This window comes from Papilio xuthus, unplaced genomic scaffold (assembly GCF_000836235.2).
Source record: "Papilio xuthus unplaced genomic scaffold, Pxut_1.1 DF826945.1, whole genome shotgun sequence".
Lineage (NCBI taxonomy): Eukaryota > Metazoa > Arthropoda > Insecta > Lepidoptera > Papilionidae > Papilio > Papilio xuthus.
In genome coordinates, this window is record NW_013531704.1 from 4,795,544 (window position 1) to 4,813,591 (window position 18,048).

An 18,048-nucleotide genomic window follows, 5' to 3' on the forward strand; every position below is an offset into this window, starting at 1 on the left:
CGCTGGCGCGCAGCCGCGGACTCGGCTTCCTCACAGACGCCGGCCGCATGAACGTCATGCTCACGCGCGCCAAGCACGCCCTCCTCGTCTGCCTCAACACGCAAGCCATCATGGTGACACACCTCTTAATAATTAAAAGCCTCAATACCTAAGGATCATGCTATACATTTATGCCACATCCATATCTGTTGAATCGTTCTATATATACCTTCTAACAAACATCCATCCATCCATTTTAACATTCGCATTTATCATATTAGTAAGACTAGCAGTTGCCCGCGACTATATCCACGCGGAATTAAAAAAAACTGTATTAAAAATAGAATACCCATGTATTCTATTTTTAATACAGTTTTTTTTAATATCCCCATGGATAGTGTAGCTTCCTAACAGTGAAAGAATTTTTCAAATCGGTTCAGTAGTTTCGAAATGTATTTATTACAAACAAAAAACCAAAACTTTTCTCTTTATAATATTATAAGCTATAGATATTGTAATTAATTGGTGATTTATTTGTATACAGAGGAACGACCAGTGGCGCACCCTGGTGGAGGACGCGCAGAGACGCAAGCTGTACACGACGCTGCCGAGCCGCGTGTGTCAGCCCGCCGCCGCGCACGTGCCGCACGAACATGTCCTCTCGCACATCACGCATCTCAAACACCGATAAATACTAAATACATATCAAATTCTAAATATATAGCAGCTTGTTGCAAATCTACGAAGGTGGGCCCATTGCAGCTAGAAGAAACCCTTTGCCTCGCTCTCACCCGTAGATTTAATCCGTCGCTGTCGGCTATCAAAGCATTGTATATAATCATATTCCTATCTCACTCATTCTATATGAATATAAGACATCAGTGACTTTCCAAGGCTACAGAGCCGCCATAATTTTTGAATGTTACTATACTATTGAAGCATTTAAGAAACTGTAAGTGAAAATAACCAAATATTGTAGGTATAAGGACATTAAAAATAAATCCCCAAGTTTTTTTAGCAACAATTATACTGGTGTAAAATAACATGAGATCTGATTCCGATGACGTCATAATGGCGTTTTATTGAAATGTATAAATGTTTCCCGATATCTAAGCGGCTCTTAAGTTCGCGCGTGTCGCTGCGAAAAACACAATTTTAGAGCACTGTGCAGCGCGCCGATCACCTTGAGCCGCCAAGATATTTGAGACTATACAAGATATGAAATATGGTACATTTTACTAGCTCTCTAGTAATAACGATTCTAATGTTATTATGCACTTATAGTAAAAATAGGTATTGTATTGAACGGGTGTATCCGGTATTATCTAGACATGAATTCCTGTTTACAGTTTAATCTATATTGTTAGGTTTAAAGTCCAATTCTGATGCCTATGGCTATATTTTTTTTTACTTTTTCTTTGTAAATATTAAATATTCATTGCATTATTAATGCGAATTAATGATTATAAAGTTTATATTTTTTAATTTAGATATAAAACAAAATGTATTACAATTTATGAATCAGAAGTAGTTTCTAGCCGTGTATATTATGTTCTGAACCACCAGTAAAATTACTAATTTAGTGACATATTGATGAATTTGAGTTTCGTCTGGGTTTTTATAAACAAGAGATAAAAAACATGTCTAAAATTTGTACGAGTTCAAACTATGAAATAGGTTAACGGCATGCATGAGTTTTTTTTTATAACCTTTTGTAGGTGTAATCATATTTCATAACCTATAGTTACCTAATCTGGAGCACAAGTGAGACGAAAAGAGATTAGGTTATAACCTTCTCTTACCTTTTTTATTAATATAAAATATTGTAAAAGACGTTTATTGAGATTTTTAGGTTATGTTCCCAGTCCTGTCAACAATTGTACAAAACATGTATCTCATGAAAGAGAACAAAAGCAATTGTTTCTGAATTAAAAATTAATGTTGTATTTTATTAATTTAGTAAAAATTAAACTAAGACTTACCTAATTACACGCCGTATTATGTTTTTATAATTGCTATTTTGTACTAGATACGTACGTAATTACGTTTTTTTTTGTAAAAATGTTGATTAAAATTTTTTGTTATTATTATATTTTGTTTTAATTATCCCGTGTAATGCTGTGTTACAACTGGCCAAACGCAAAGTCTTTAGATTATATTAATCTTGACTTTTTTATTGTAGACATCCAAGATGGTGTATTTTGTTACTTCAATTTGCATTATTTTGGATAATATAAGCTTAGTGACTGAAGCTTCAAAAATATAAGAGACGGTCATGTACAAAATATGTTCTCTCTTTTTTTCTTACGGAGAGTGAAAAGGACGACAATCTGAGTTTCAAAACTCAATGTAGAGGGTGGAAGGAAGATACGAAATAAAACACAACGTAAGTAGTAAGGTTGCTTGCTTATGAACGTTCGTGACTTACAAATTCGTCACAAAAACTCATTAATTCCTTTGTAAAGAGAAATCAATGTCTTATAACTAGAACATTTTTATGACATTTACATGGATGCAAGACAAAGTCTCCAGCTATTGAGGTAAAAATTAACATAACTTTCCCTATACCTTTTTTAACAGTTTACTATAAGATAGTATTTTAACTATAAACATATTATGAAATCAGTACTATGCATTAATGCTTATTAAAATATTGCTTGCTTCGTTTAAAATAACATTTACATTAGCAGGATATTTTTATATAAATTAAATGCGAAAAATTGACAAGATGATAAAAAGAAAAAAGGTATCAGGTACCAAGAAATGAAAAGATAACAAAGAAAAAACAATAAACCTTTTTATTTACGCTGTTAGGGTTTTTTACCCAATAAGGTTTTTATCTACTCTATTAGGTGTTCTAATGGTGTTATACTCTACAGGTAGCTAAACTTAATACCAAAGCTTATTTGAAAAATCCCAAAAAAAGAATTTCTATGCCAAATGTGAATTTAGCTAAATTTAATTTTAATAATAACAGTTTATTGAATCTATAAATAGTCGAACCTGGATAAGGGAGAAACCTTTATAAGCGAGTCATCGTCCGGTCCCATGGACGACTTTCATAGGAGAGATACTTGGGTAAGAGAGAATAATATCGCGGTCTCTTTCTCGCTTATCCAGATTTAAGTGTATCAATATTTTTTTCTGTATACTTCTTTTACTATTAAAAATTTCGCCAAACCGTAGGTTTTTACTGCCGAAAAAGTTTATTTTTAAAATTCGATAAATCGTTTATTGCTCGGCAGTAGAAACCCGCATTAACACGTTGAGCGCCACGCGTATTTCTAAGACAATCCCGTTCAGACCAAGAGCGCCGCTTATACGCACTGGTATTAAAGGGCCGGTGTTTCCGATCGCAGTACAAAATAGTTTACATTTTTAACACAAAATAGTGTAAAATTTTATAGTTCTCATGTTACACGCTGTCAGCCACCGATGGTTGACGCGACTTAAACAGAAAATCTAGTGTCAGCCACCGATGGCTGACGCGGCCTAAACGGAAAGTTGTGTCAGCTACAGATGGCTGAGTTGGCGGTCAACGTGTTAAACACATGCCATGCATTAAAACATAATTATATTGTTACAATTTAGTTAGAGCACAAAAATCTTACATTGTATATTGATGTTTTCAAAATATAAAGCCAAATGTCACAATCATATTTCCAATACAGTTATTTTATAGCATTTTTTCTCTCAACTTCAAAAACCCAGCTTTATTTACATTATTGTTTAATTGAATAACGACAGGACTTCATTGTTGTGAATCTTGTATTAATATTGCCGTCCCATATATTTTGTTTGGTACAAACAGAGACAACAATGTGCCAATACAAGTTTTCGAAATCCATAGTAAAAATTAACTATATCTGAAACTATTTAAAAATAGAACAATTTTTAATACTGAAACTATCCAATTTAAATACAAAGTTACAAAAAATTTATGTCCTTTTTAAAGATAATAATTGTTAGAATTTTATTTACTATTATGATTAAGAAATAATTAAAGAAAATTACTGAAAAGTGCAACCAAGCAAAATAAACAAATCATTATTTTAAGTTGCTTTTAAAATATTGTATCTCATTTTACTTTTAGTTTTAATATTTGGACTAATCGATATAATCCAACTTGGATAATCGAGAAACCTTTATAAGTCAGAGCCGTTGTCCGATCTCGTAGACGACTTCCATACGCGAGAACCTCATGTTAGAGAAAAACCTCTATAAGCGAGAAAAATATCGCGGTCTCTAAGTCTCTCGCTTATTCAAGTTCGACTTACATTATTTTACGTGCGAAACATACATAAATATTATATTATCGCAAACATCTAAAATCTTACATAAATGCGTAAATACTGTACGCTTTTGTATAAAATCAAATATTGCTTCATCGAATATGTTACTTGTTTACTCCTTACCACGTTTTCACTATCACTTTGCATACAAAAACATTTTTATCTCGATTTTTCAAACTGAATAAGCGAGATAACTATGTTTTTGTACATCTGTTTCGGTAGTGGAAACTGGTAGTTACGAAACATCAATGTATTTACAGTTACAGGCTTATAAGGCTGCAATATTTACAATATTATATTCTAAATTTCATCGCACGACAACAAAACTGTGCACAACTAATACTACTTGCTTCCAACTAAAAAAAAAAACTTCAACACAATTCTGCAAAAACAAAAGATCTTACAGCTTTTTGACTAAACAATCTAATCTTCTGTATATAAGTATTGTTTATATATAAATAAAAGCACATTGGAAGTAATATTTCAGTAGTACAGTCGAGCCTAAGTAAGCGAGAACTGGATAAGCGAGAAACCTCTATAAGCGAGAGAAATTTCGCGGTCCGTTAGACTCTCGTTAATCCAGATTCGACTGTATTTTTAATTTGGAATTTGGTGGCACAAATATTGTATGCAAATTCCACATTAAATATATCTCATCACAATTTACACAGAAACTAGCTAATAGCCCCGGATTCTCACGTAACAGTTCAATAGCTAAAAAATTTTTTTATATATGTCAAACAAACTTTTTGCATGAAAACATGTCCAAACCTTATCCTTATCATATGAAAACCGGTTCATTATTTTCTAAGTTAATTTAATTTTAATATTTAATGAATTTAAATGTTTAACTAACTAATTGTTAACTAGAATATTATACATTTAACTTTCTTAATATAAACTAATAAAGCCTAATTACAAATAAAATTCCTTATTTTAAGCGACTCAATGAACAAATATGACATCAAAAATACTTCGTTTCAATAAACTGAGTTAAACTTTTTCAAGGAAAAAAATCCTAATTTTGAATATAAAGCAATTTCGAAGCGAAATATTCACAAGTTAAGTTTTTCTAACTACAATTTTCCTTACAATATATTAATTAACAATTTGAAACAGTTTCAAAGGCTGATTATTGGCAGTTAATATGATAATCGCGACTATAACGACGTATTTCTAATGGACTGCGGTCAGAGTATATAATACGGTTATTTGTATGTTTATATAAGAGTAATGTCACGTTGGTATATCGCAGAGCGCGAGGACACTGGCCGCGGGTCAATGTCTGTTGTAATGGTGACCGTTGCTGTTGTATCTAGAAAAAAAAAAAAAGAAATTATGTCAAAAAAGAGTCAATTATACAAGAATATATTTATTTTATTTTAATAGAAAGTTAAAATATTCTTGTTTGTTACAAAGTTTGAGTCCTGTGCATTGCTAAACCGCTGGATAGATTTTGATGAAACTTTGGCAGATAGTTTTGAGAACGCTAAATTATATTAAAACAAAAAGTAAAAGAAAGGGTAATAAAGCAAAAAAGGAATGAGATTAACCATCGGTTTTTGGGATTAAAATTCCCCATTAAAACATATGTTTTGTGAAATATAATGAGAGGAATTTAGTCTCAGAAACCAGTGGTAAATGATTTGTTAGTATGTTACCTGTTAAACCGCTTGTATTTATGATTGTAGTGCTTGTTGAAGTGGTGCGCCGGCCGCCGCTGGTCGCTCCTGTACTTGAAGTTGCCGCCTCCACCCCAATGCTGTTTATTTTGCTTCTCCTGCAAACACATAGCATTGTAGCATTATCACTTTAGAAGACATAATACCTACTACTTTAAAAATATCTAGATACGGATAGATGAGTAGAACTAACTGTCGAACGCGACTCCGTCCGTGCGGAACTGAAAAAAAAGACTTAATTGGTAGTCTATGTTTTCTTCGAGGTTATATTCTACATTTATACCAAATTTTAGCAAGATGTAACGAGCCGTTCTGGAGATAACTTTTAACAAACATCCATCCATTCATCCATCCATACAGTCGCATTTATATTAGTGAGATATATGCTGGTTACCTGGAAGGGATTATATCCGTTCCTGTTGTTGTTAAAGCTGTTGTAGTGATGGAACTTCTTGATCTTCTTGCTGCGGCCGCGGTCCATCTCGTCCGTCGCCTCCAGCGCACGCTTGCGCTCCTCGCGACGCTCCTCGAACACCTGGCAATACAAAGTTTTTACATGTGAAATTACACCTTAAATTACAACTCATTCTCCTTCCGCCTTGTTTATTCGTTTATGTTTAAATAATCATCTCTAAATCCCATTATTCTGTTTTTCAGTTTTATATAACTAATTTCCTTAACAAAATTATTATTGAGTACATTTTCATTCCATTTCAGTCTTACATATGTATAGTACAACATATCAACCATGTATGTGTAAAAATAGTTTAATAGATATACACATAAAACTTGAGTTTTTAAACGGCGTATAATTACAAACCTGTCGCGACAAGTTGCTGTGGGTTCCGTTCCATGTGGTGACAGGCGCGCCGTAGCCCCTGTGCGACAAGCCGTGCAGGTGACGCGCGGTCTCGATGCCGGAGCCCTGCGGTACTGGGGGCGCAGAGCTGGCAGGGTTCGGAGGCGCAGCGCTAGCGGGGGCAGTGCCGCCCTCGCTTCGGTCGCTCAGTGGTGACATGCTACTGACGCTCGTGTTGGGACTCTGTTCGTTCTCACCGCGAGGCTCCTCTTTTTCTTGCACCCTAGCAGGTTGATTACTTTTAATAATCAAAGAAAAGGTATTCATTTAGTATAGCTAACAACATAAATCGTGTTACAATGACGAAACACAACACACAAAGAACAAAATGAATAGAGAATGAAAATCTGTGTTTGGACTACTGCATAATCTACTTATTCAAATAATTAATTCAAGTATTCAAATAATTAAAAATATCTTACTTTTTATTTGTTACTCCATTCAAACTAGGACTCAATAAAGGTCCACTTTTTTCTTTTGAGACAGTCCACTTGTGCTGTGTTCCTTTTGTAGTGACAACAAGGCCTTGTGGAGAATCACATCGGCTGGGTTTTGGCCTTAAACTGACCACTGCTTTAACATCGCCCTTTACTTTATCATCAGAGAACCTCTCGGCGCGCTCGTCGCTACTCGATTCTGAATCGTAAGGCACCAGTTTAGAGTTGGAATTTCCATTCCTACTTATATGGTTGGAATCACTCTTATTCATCTGTTCCTCAAGTTTTTCAAGAGGAGATTTCGGTGGCTTCACCAGTTTACTTGTTGATGCAGATTTCTCAGGTACTTTAGTATTATTTAGTGTCAGTGACCGAATATCTGAATCGCTCTTTGATAGCTTAGCCTTTATCGGACATTCATCTACTTGCTTCTTAAAAACAAAGTTTATTTTCTTATCTTCATCGACTTTGTGATTAGATTTATCGACGCCGTTCAGTATTTTCGGATACTGTACGACTTTTTCCACTTCGCCATTTTGTTTCACAACCCAAGGTTCAGAATTGGAACTGGATTCCAAAGATTTACTTAATGTTGTGTTTAATATGATAGGTTTGGGTTCAGGTTTCGTGGATTCTGTTGTGGTGCTGTTCAGTATTATTGGTTTCTTATCATCATTACGATAAAATGTTATTTTAAGAGGACTCTTTTCTCTATTGACAATGTTGTCTGGTAACTGTGGTCCATAGACAACACTGGAGGTAGAGGCAGTTGGCTGATTGATATCATCAGTTGTGTTATCTTTTTCAAAGAACATAATATATGAATTTGTGCCTAAGACAGCTGATAAAGGCAGTGGCCTCACACAACTGTCATCAAATTGGTAATAATTACTATTAGGAGCTTGTCCTATCGCTGTGTAGTGTCCACAATTCTGTGATGGTCCGAGATGAGTCACTAAACTCACCAATTTGTATGTCTGAAAATAGAAAATAGTCTTATTGCACTTTAACACATTCAATGTCACAACAATCTGAATTCATAGACAAGTTGAAGGCCGACATAGTACAGTACATATTTAAAAGTTATAACTTACCAATTGTTGTGGATTATTTTTATTGTAAATATATTTGCTAAGGTTTATTTTTTTGCGAAATTGTACATGCTTTGATAACTTTCCGCCCGCCAAGGAGAACCTTTTCAATGCAATGCAAAGTACCATAGGCGCTCGCTCAACAAAGAATTGTTTTGTTGCAGATACCTGTAAAACAAATGTCATAATAACTTTTAACACAATTAATGCTGATTGCATTGTAAGATGCATCCCTGTATGTAGTTTTAGTCATGAATGTAGTATGTCTCTACAGCACCATGTACTCGGCCTTATACATTTCCACAGCGCTGTGTGTATTGGCATTAAATGTGTTAACTTTAACAGTTGCTAGCCCTAGTTTATATTTTTTAGGCATAACTTACATATATAGCTGGGTGCATAAATTCTAAAAGACTGAACCAGTGGTATGGAATAAGTTTAATTTAGGATAAACAAGATACTAACCTTCTTATTACAAGCTTCGCACTTATATCCTAAATCTTCTAATCTTTCTCTAGAAAAAAACGAGTCTAAAGCTTCATCTAAAGTTGAATGCTTTCTTATATCTAATAGTAAATCCTGTAAAATAATAAAAAAATTTCACTTAGTGGTGATGTCTATTGTCAGTGGTGACTACAATATATTAGCTACTTCAGCTGATGTAGCCAGCAACTAGCGCATTGCTCACCTGGAAATGTTGGTATGTAGTGGATAAGTGATGGCAGGCCAAGCACCTCACAGTAGACCGCAGGTATCCACCCAAAATCTGATTTAATGGAGTTGTTTCTTTACTATATTGATCTAATTTATCAGAGTTTACAAATCTTGATAAATAACATTTCTCCATCGCCTCTACCAAATACCTGTGGAAATCATATTTTAAATGTATATAACAATATTTTCAAAAAAAAATTGTTTTACATCACACAGTTACATAGGAAGTTTAATGAATTACTTATTAGGGGCCAATCCATAAATTACATCACATATTAGAGGGGTAAATGAAGTATGACAAGTTTTGAAACTTCACATTTTTTTCAAAATATAATATCTTACATCTTGGTAAAAAAAATTGCAATCTGGTACATGGGGATCTCAAAAGTGTGAACAGCTGTGATAAGGATGTGAACAATTGTGTGACAAGGAGTCAAAAGGTCATGTAATTAGTGACACATAATTTATGGATGTCGCCCTAACAACGAGGTTTGTTTCTTTAAAAATCAATTAGATTTACCTCAGAAACTCATGTGCATCCTCTTGTCTTCCCGGAGTCAAGTGCCTGCATATGAGGCGTAGCTTGGAGTAAACCTGCCAAGGTTTGATTGGTGCTCCACCACTCTTCTGAGTAGCCATCAATGTTGCCCGCATACCGCAAATAACACATGCTTCTGTAAAATTCAAATTGTTTCATTAGATTTTTTTCAAAGTACAATTTATATGCAACATATCTCCAATTTGAAGACAAAACATGCTCTTAGTAGTTCTTCTTCGTTGTTGCAGTCTATTCAGACTGGTTATGATCATCAGTTACAACGGTTAGGTCTTAGTAGTTATGAAATGTAAAAATATATGGCTATTCTAAATTATATTATTGTTAGTCAATTCTGCTGCTATTCAAGTTTTAAATTGTGATTAGATCTCTTTAAGTAGTAAATAAAATTTATCTGTTACCTTGTTGATTACATTTTTCAGCATGCGTTGATTCTGTAACCAGCCAATTTGCAAAGGCAGGCACATGAAACAGAGCTTGCAGAGTAGAATTGAGGTAGCATGTATTGCCTACATTTTGCATGCCCGACCCTGCACTCCATGTTCCCTGCCATCCCAACTGAACTTTCTCAACAGGGAAGAAAACTCGCTTAGGCTTTGGTAAGCCATCCTCACGGTTTTTATTAGCTATAATGAAAATCGTATAACTTTTAGTACTAAAGTGGTAATTTAAGAATAAATTTAGGTCTATTAAATTTTTTTGGAAGGAATTCCCTCCCAAATTTTTTTAGTTATTTATTATTGGAACTTTAAAATTGCAAAAGAGTTAAGACAGAGGGGTAAAATATAACCTATTAAAATAATCGTAAAACGTTGTTTATGGTGTTGTAAATATTGACATGATTTAGAAAATATAACCTCTGTCAACATTGTCACACATGTAGACTGATAACGTCACAAGCTTAAATATAACAAATTTTGCTATTACCTGTGGATTGATTATCCGATGAGACGTCCTTTTTCAGCAATTTATTCTCAAGCACTGGTTTTTTAGAACGGATAACGACATACTTTGATTTCAAACCATCTAGTACATTGCTTTGGTAATCACCGGATTCTACAAACTCTATTTTTGATAAAAGCACACTTTTAGCAGAGGAATACAATCTGCTATCCAGCAAGGATGAGCTCTGAGAGTCTTCAGCAAGGGATAAACGCAATGCGCTAGATACTGTGTCACAAATGGAAGCGGGCATTTTACCTCCAAAACTGCACTATCACTTTAGTACAACTTATCAAATATCACAGCCATACATGATTACTTTCTACGTTTTTTTACCGTTTTTGTAAACGTTCAGTGCGATAACTTAAATATTTTTATCAACCATGTGTACGTATCACAAATTGATGAGCTCGATACGAGGAAAAGAAAATGCATAGTCCACGATACGCGATGGGCTCTTTTTTCCATAGACAAATCCTCAGGCACAGATTATAGTCGTTTGATTGTTTTTTGATTGAAAAAAACTCAGATTTCGATTATTGAACCCGTAAAGAAAAATGAGCCTCAAAAATGTACTGAATAAAAGGTTTCTCGAGCAGTGAATTTTGCATTGGAACCAATGTTAGATGAAACGAGCTAATAATAATAATAAATAAACGCTTTCAATCTTTCAATGCTTTCGGCCAATCGGCCAGCATGTAAAACCATAAACTAAAGAACATTGACATTTGTCAAAGTCAGCAAAAAAAATTACTAACCTGCTCTTTGAGCAGTTTGGGTCGAGTAAGAGATTTTGTAGAATAAATGAAATTTTATTGCACCATAACAAATAATTGTTAATCGTTTAACTTTAATTAAGTTTTACAATTTTTATGGTACATTTCTTTTTGCCACTTACTATTAAAGCACTTAGCAAATTAGTTTCCTAATAGATAGTAAGCGCCGGTGAAATTGTGATCATGGCGAATCCGTCATCAGGCGTTGGTAAGATTTTATTTTTTTTTCTATTTCAAATTATCTATAACTATTTACTGTGCTTAATTTTGACCAAGATGCTTATTTAAAATTGTATTAATGATAAAATTGTGGTTATTTTTTTCAACAGTCGTTCCACGTAATTTTCGACTTCTAGAAGAACTTGAGCAAGGTCAGAAGGGAGTGGGCGATGGGACTATATCTTGGGGTCTCGAGAGTGATGATGACATGACCCTGACTCACTGGACTGGCATGATAATTGGCCCACCTAGGGTAAATCATTTAATTTAAATTTGAGAATCTATTTTTAGATAAAAAATATTTAAATGCAATTTTTATGATAGTTTAAATACTACTTTTATGAATTAGTAACTAATCGAACAAAATACACAAAAATTTCAGTTCACAAACAGATTTAGATGTCAGTGTGAAATGAAATGTTTTTACCATAGAAGAAGAAATTATTGATGTTAAACAAAAAGTGCTGCAACACTTCTATGCATTCCCACTTCTTGCTGGTATTATTTGATATGGATTCATTTAAATTACTCCATTCTTGCAACAGTTGTATTTTGTAGCTGTTAGCACTGAAAAAATGTTAATGCTTGTGTCCATGACTTACATTTGACTGTACAAAATCTTTGTTGCAAAGCATTGCAAAATTTTCAAAGGGTAGAATAGAATACATTAAAAAAAATGAGTAAGCAACTTTCAAATTATCGCTAAATCATTGCAACCTCAAAAAAATCTAATTGTATAAATTTAAACTTTTATCCAAAAATTTGTTTGAAATGGTACATGAAATGACTATTTGGACATTTTTGTCTGTTTCATTTAAAATTAATATTAAATTGGATACTCTATTACGAAAAACAATAAATAGGTTGCTTGATTCCAATGTTAACTGACTAAATAAACACAGTTGATATGATTATGTGACTACTTTAAAGAGTACACTTATATCTCGGAAAGTATTATGTAAATATTATTTAAATTTCCAGACTCCATATGAAAATAGGATGTACTCACTTAAAATTGAATGCGGCACTCGGTATCCCGATGAACCTCCTACCGCCCGATTTATGTCTAGAATCAATATGAATTGCGTGAACAGCCAAACTGGACTTGTAAGTATATTTAGTATTATGTTTAAAAAAAATTTGTTCACTATAGTATGTATGAACAAAAAGCCTTGATATGTTACTTAGAAAACCTTGATTACAGTTTAATTTTTATAAGGTTTCTCTTGATAGTACAATGAAGTTTTAGATTAATGAAGTCAGTAATGTTTTTGCTTGCATCATCATCTTCCTGTTCATAACCTATTCGCATAGGGGTCAGTGTACCAGGTTTTCATCCTTGAGACTGAGGGATCATTGTTGAAATCTGTTGTCAACTCCTAAATTATGACACCTTTAACTTAATTCATTCATTTCCTAAACCTATCTCTATGGTTTTATTCTGATATGTGACATATTTATAAACCATATTATATTAGAAAATTACATCATACTCTGTTAGGATGAGAAAAAAAAACAAAATATGTTTGGTTTAACCTTTGTGTTGATTTAATACAAGTAAAACATTTTACCGGCTACAAAAGATTGTGTATAGTTTGCTTCTTATTGATTTATTCATTAGTCTGTGACCTTGCAACCATTTCACTGCTTCAATACTCAATACTACTGCAGTGTTGTTGTAAAACTATATGGATGAATCATTTCATGTATTTGGGATAGGGAGAATAGCTATTCTTTTTTAATATAAACAGGCACAAGAGACATGACCATTTTTTTTTTCAATGTTATAACCGGCGCTTATTTAGTTTAAGTAAACAATTACAACTTAAGTAAACATCATAAAATATTTTATATGGGATTCTTGCTTATAGTATGTACAATATAACATAATGTATATTATGCAGTGCAGGCTGATTTGGTATGTTGGTGTAAATTGTGCATATTTCTCATAGTATTACAGTGCTCATGGCAAGACTTACATGGTTATTTTTATGATAAAGGCATAGGTAGGAAGGGAGGTAAAGAGGGGATGGAAGTGGATTTAATGGAGGTGGGTACACAAAGGAAGGGGAACTATTCTCTTTCTGTTGATTAATTCTGTAGGCAAACCATTAGCAATTGTGGATGTCTGTGGCCAGCGATTAGGTGGCCGTTTGCTGTTTGCCACCTTATAATATGAAAGAAAGGTAGCTACTAAATCAATAGAATTTCAATTTTGATATGACAATTTTTTTTTACTCTTGTGGTTTTTCCATTTGCAAATGTAGTTGTACGATTTGTGTGTAATTTGTGTCAGGTGGACAACAGACAAGTGCCGATCCTGGCGCGGTGGCAGCGCGACTACACGATCAAGACGGTGCTGCAGGAGCTGCGGCGCCTCATGACCCTCAAGGAGAACATGAAGCTGTCGCAGCCGCCAGAGGGCAGCACCTTCTAGCTTCACACAATTCTATTGTCTCAATAACCCAATCTACTCAACTATTTACCATTTTTTAATAGTATTATTACAGTTCCATAACGTAAATATCTCGATCTATCAACGTTAAAGTTTAGTGTCATTTTAATGTATGTAATTTTTTTTTTATAATTATATATTTAACTTTGCATTTATGTAATTGTATCTTCTCTTACAATTTTAAAGTAGATTGGGTGAATATTTAATGTATAAGGATCACTTTTAATGGCTCCTACCTTCCCACTTAGAGGGTGTACACCCTTTTATTTATCAAATTACATAAATTATTGTGGCCTTTTTAAAAGTCAAACTTGCTTTCGTGTTATTAAGGCTAGTTTTACCAGCGTTTTAATTTCAGTTGAAACCAAATTATAACTCGTAACTTGTAAACAAAACAAATGTATAAATAATCCAATGATGAATTCGATTATGGAAATATTGTTTTTGTTTATGGTTATGAGTGTATATAAATCTCTATGGATACCCGATACTAAAATTATAAGGGTTATAATTATTTGTATGAAATAATCTTATACTAAATAACGATATAAAAACCTTGTCATTCACTTAGCATGATCAAGAGTTGCATATTTTAGGAAATTTTTATTTCTTAGGCACATAAGATAAAGTAATACTGATTCTTTAAAAGCTTTGCATTACTATTTCAGTGTTTGTTGGAATTATTCTCTATTCGACTCCGGCATGTCTGACTCACAGCTTACATGGATTTCTCGTAGCGTTCATTTCTTACATAATAACCTCTGCGTGAATTTATTGTTACAAAAACCAAATGCTAAGTCAGATTGTTTCATAGCATTAATATTTTTACCAATGTATAACTAACAAAGGTAAATAAATCTGATTATACCGTCTTATTTACTTATTATTACTTTAATTTATCCTGTGTACACATAAAATTATTACTACGCTTAACAATGAAACATTAAATACGGTGGATCACTACTATTTATTACATTATAAAAACAAGTCTTCGATTTAACATAGACATACACAAATAATTACACACAAAACTGTAAATTAATAATATATGATTAAATTCAAGTCGTTCACTAAACAAATGTTTAAGTGCTACTGACGTCACATTCATTTTACTAACTACGACATTCTCGCAAAAGCTTACTTTATGCCTACAAATGGCGTCCAGGTACACGTTTATTAGAATATATTAGTCTTTTCAAATATCTTAGCGGCTCAAGGTCATCGGCAAGCTGCTCAGTGCCCTTACCATTTTTACCCCGCGTTATTCTCCAACACGCCGAAACATTGTGTTCTGCGCAGCGAGCCTGCAAGATATTTTAAACGACTTATACCTATAGCTATATAAAGCTATCTACAAACAACTAAAAATTTGAATACAAAGTTTACTTTAAAAACTGTCCGATAAGTGATATAACGATCATAACACTACAAAAGTGCACAACATATAAAAATGGAAAATATTTAACAATTCGATACATTATTGCATTGGCGATCGCATAGTAATATAATGTACAAATATAAGGCAATAGTGATAGAGACGGAATAAATAATAGGTTATATATCTATATTAAAGTATATATAATACAAATTTATTGCGGAACAATATTGTAACGATGATTCCAAAATCATTCAATATAATAGAAGCTCTCGATAATACGAGTGCAATAGTTTTGTCACTTTTTCTTAGTATAACACTGAAAATAAATTTAAAACCTGCGCTTTGTGGAGCCGTAGAACTCCGTTGCCTTTAACACTTATAGTTATCCCTTTCATTCTCCTTGATATAAACAGGGACAAAATGTGTTACAAGTGTCACGTAGAATACCACGCTATATGCCAGAGGTGGTCAACTTACACCACAGATCTAATGTTTACTAAAGAAAACCCTGTGCGATCTATTAATTATATATTTCATGGAATATTAAATGAAACATATATATTATAAGGGAAAAAGGAAAAATTATAACAATGACAAATATTGTTAGTTAATAAATATGTGTACTAGTTTGAGCATTGCGTCTGTACTTCTCTTACGTTATTTTTTACGATCGCGATCGGCTAGTTGGCCACCCCTGATATATACCCTGTCATATACACAAGTCTGTATATATTATGAAATTATACAAAAATATACTCGATTAATATAATCCATGCGTTTACTGCTTTATACTCAAAGTGGCGGTTTCCAATTTTGTAGTTTTGTGGGCGCTAATGACACCCAACTGGCAGCGTCTCGTCTTAAGCGAGGCGTGTTCGCATGGATCACTAGTAAACGCCTTACTGGCGATTGAACGAAATATATAAATTTCTAGCAAAAACAATGTACCCATTTCTCTTTATTCATACCCACTTTTACTTGTCCATGCTTGAACACCATAGTTAAGTTTAGATAACCTCAGAAGTGCGTAGGAACTTTTTATTCCAAGTCGATACATATTTGGCACAATCACCGATATAAATATAAACATATTAGCCGCAAGCTAATTTAAAGTAAGCAACGCCAATAACAAAGTTTACCTCGGGCTCGCTCTTTGATTCTTACTTTAAATAGATTTTTTTAATTCATTATTTTATAGTGCAAAACGTTTGAAATAAAAAAAATCCAAAAGATGTTCACTCGCCCTATATGTAAAATTCGCCATTTATATATTTTTTAAATCTATTTCTTTAATTATAATGGCTAAAATTCAACTTTTGATATTAATTTCTTGTTTGGGTTAAAACAATTCATGAATGTAAATATTAAATTCCACAAAGGTTGGGTTATTAGTTTCACAGCAACTTACTATTCAGAAATCTTCTGTTGCAACACAAACAATTTATTCACTGCCCTTAGCTTAGTTTTTTTAATCTATTATGTTGAAAATTCAAAAGCTATTTAAAATAAAACTACACATTTAAATACATAAAAATAAAATATAATAAAATGTACACGAAGAAATGAAAAATGAGACAGAAAATTATATATATTTTTTAACTATCTATAGTCACTTAATTATTGCAGAAAAATAAAAATCTCAATTGATAGTATAACAGAAATATTATTTAAAATGTAATTTTTATTCGTTTTCTTATGTTAAAAACTTAAGAGCCAAAGAGGTTATAATAATATACTAAGGTATAAAGTTTAAAAAAAAATAGTTTTTCGGACGCGTAATATACATATTTCTAAAAATGTGTTCGTGTGAAGTTTATTTTAAACATATTTAGAAAGTCTGCAATATAATAAAGGAAGATTGGATAAATTTTATTTTGACTTCATGATGATGGTTTTGGTGCAAAAAATATATCCGATCCTTTTTCTCAAAGAGTTAAAAGAAGATAAAGGAAAAAAAAAGCAAAGCCTATCTGAGGTCATTTGAACTACATTAAAACTACAACTAAATTATAAAGAAAAAAAAAACAATGATTGTTCGAATGATTACGTCATATAGTCCGTTAAAGAAAAGCATTGTGATGGAAAATGCAAAACACAAGCTTCTAATCTTTGGCTTTGGTTATTTTACAGTGATTAAAAAAAACAAAATGAACAAAATCTTGTTATAGTCAATCTGCAATTCATAAAAATGTATTATGCTAACTAAAAAAAAATATAAAAAGATAACTTATTCATTTTATCTATAATATATAAATTTTAAAATAAACTATTTATTTACAACAATTTAAATATTTATGTACATAAATTTTTAAATACACAACATTTAACTCGTCCAACATTAAAGGATTTAATGCATACAAATTCACAACAAAAATATTCCGTCCAAACATTAGCAACACACAATTTTAGGATGGCAACACACTTTGTGGAAAACACACCATACAATAACCAAGGAATTTTCTGAAAAACAAACAGGTCAAGATGAATCTCTACGGCCAGTATTATTTCTCAAGGTATAAATCATAGTGCAAAAAGAATTTAAAAGTGTCAAAAAAATCTAATCAAATACATGGAGAGTGTTACCATCCTAAATTACATGCGGGTAGTTTTAAAGTAAAGCAACGAGTTTGGAATAAAAAAAATATGGAATTGGAAATTGCTTTCAAAC

At 32.7% G+C, this 18,048-nt stretch overlaps 3 protein-coding genes across 4 annotated transcripts in view; 2 read left to right on the forward strand and 1 right to left on the reverse strand.

Annotated features, from left to right (window-relative positions):
* The window catches only part of Setx (probable helicase senataxin), a 14,416-nt gene extending 12,413 nt beyond the window's left edge, over positions 1-2,003 (forward strand). The window contains exons 15-16 of the mRNA XM_013316440.1: positions 2-113; positions 524-2,003. Coding sequence (XP_013171894.1) covers positions 2-113; positions 524-670 — 259 coding nt within the window. The 3' untranslated portion in view covers positions 671-2,003. The remainder of the gene's footprint in view (position 1; positions 114-523) is intronic.
* Positions 2,004-4,569: 2,566 nt separating this feature from the next.
* scny (ubiquitin specific peptidase 36) lies at positions 4,570-11,009 on the reverse strand. Of its 2 annotated transcripts, none has more exons than XM_013316985.1 (11): positions 10,538-11,009; positions 10,012-10,236; positions 9,575-9,728; positions 9,029-9,203; positions 8,806-8,919; positions 8,344-8,508; positions 7,235-8,226; positions 6,774-7,035; positions 6,348-6,488; positions 5,933-6,051; positions 4,570-5,586 (listed from the first exon to the last, which is right to left on the reverse strand). In XM_013316985.1, exons 1-11 carry the CDS (start codon positions 10,803-10,805, stop codon positions 5,550-5,552), a joined length of 2,652 nt encoding a protein of 883 aa, XP_013172439.1. In that variant the 5' UTR covers positions 10,806-11,009; the 3' UTR covers positions 4,570-5,549. The 2 variants fall into 2 exon arrangements, with proteins under 2 accessions (XP_013172439.1, XP_013172438.1); XM_013316984.1 differs by having other exon boundaries at positions 6,774-7,050.
* Positions 11,010-11,511: 502 nt separating this feature from the next.
* Positions 11,512-14,877, forward strand: Uev1A (Ubiquitin-conjugating enzyme variant 1A). Its single transcript, XM_013317082.1, has 4 exons — positions 11,512-11,536; positions 11,658-11,800; positions 12,529-12,654; positions 13,844-14,877. The coding sequence occupies exons 1-4, from the start codon at positions 11,512-11,514 to the stop codon at positions 13,982-13,984; spliced, it is 435 nt and encodes a 144-aa protein (XP_013172536.1). The 3' UTR covers positions 13,985-14,877.
* The last annotated feature ends 3,171 nt before the right edge of the window (positions 14,878-18,048 follow it).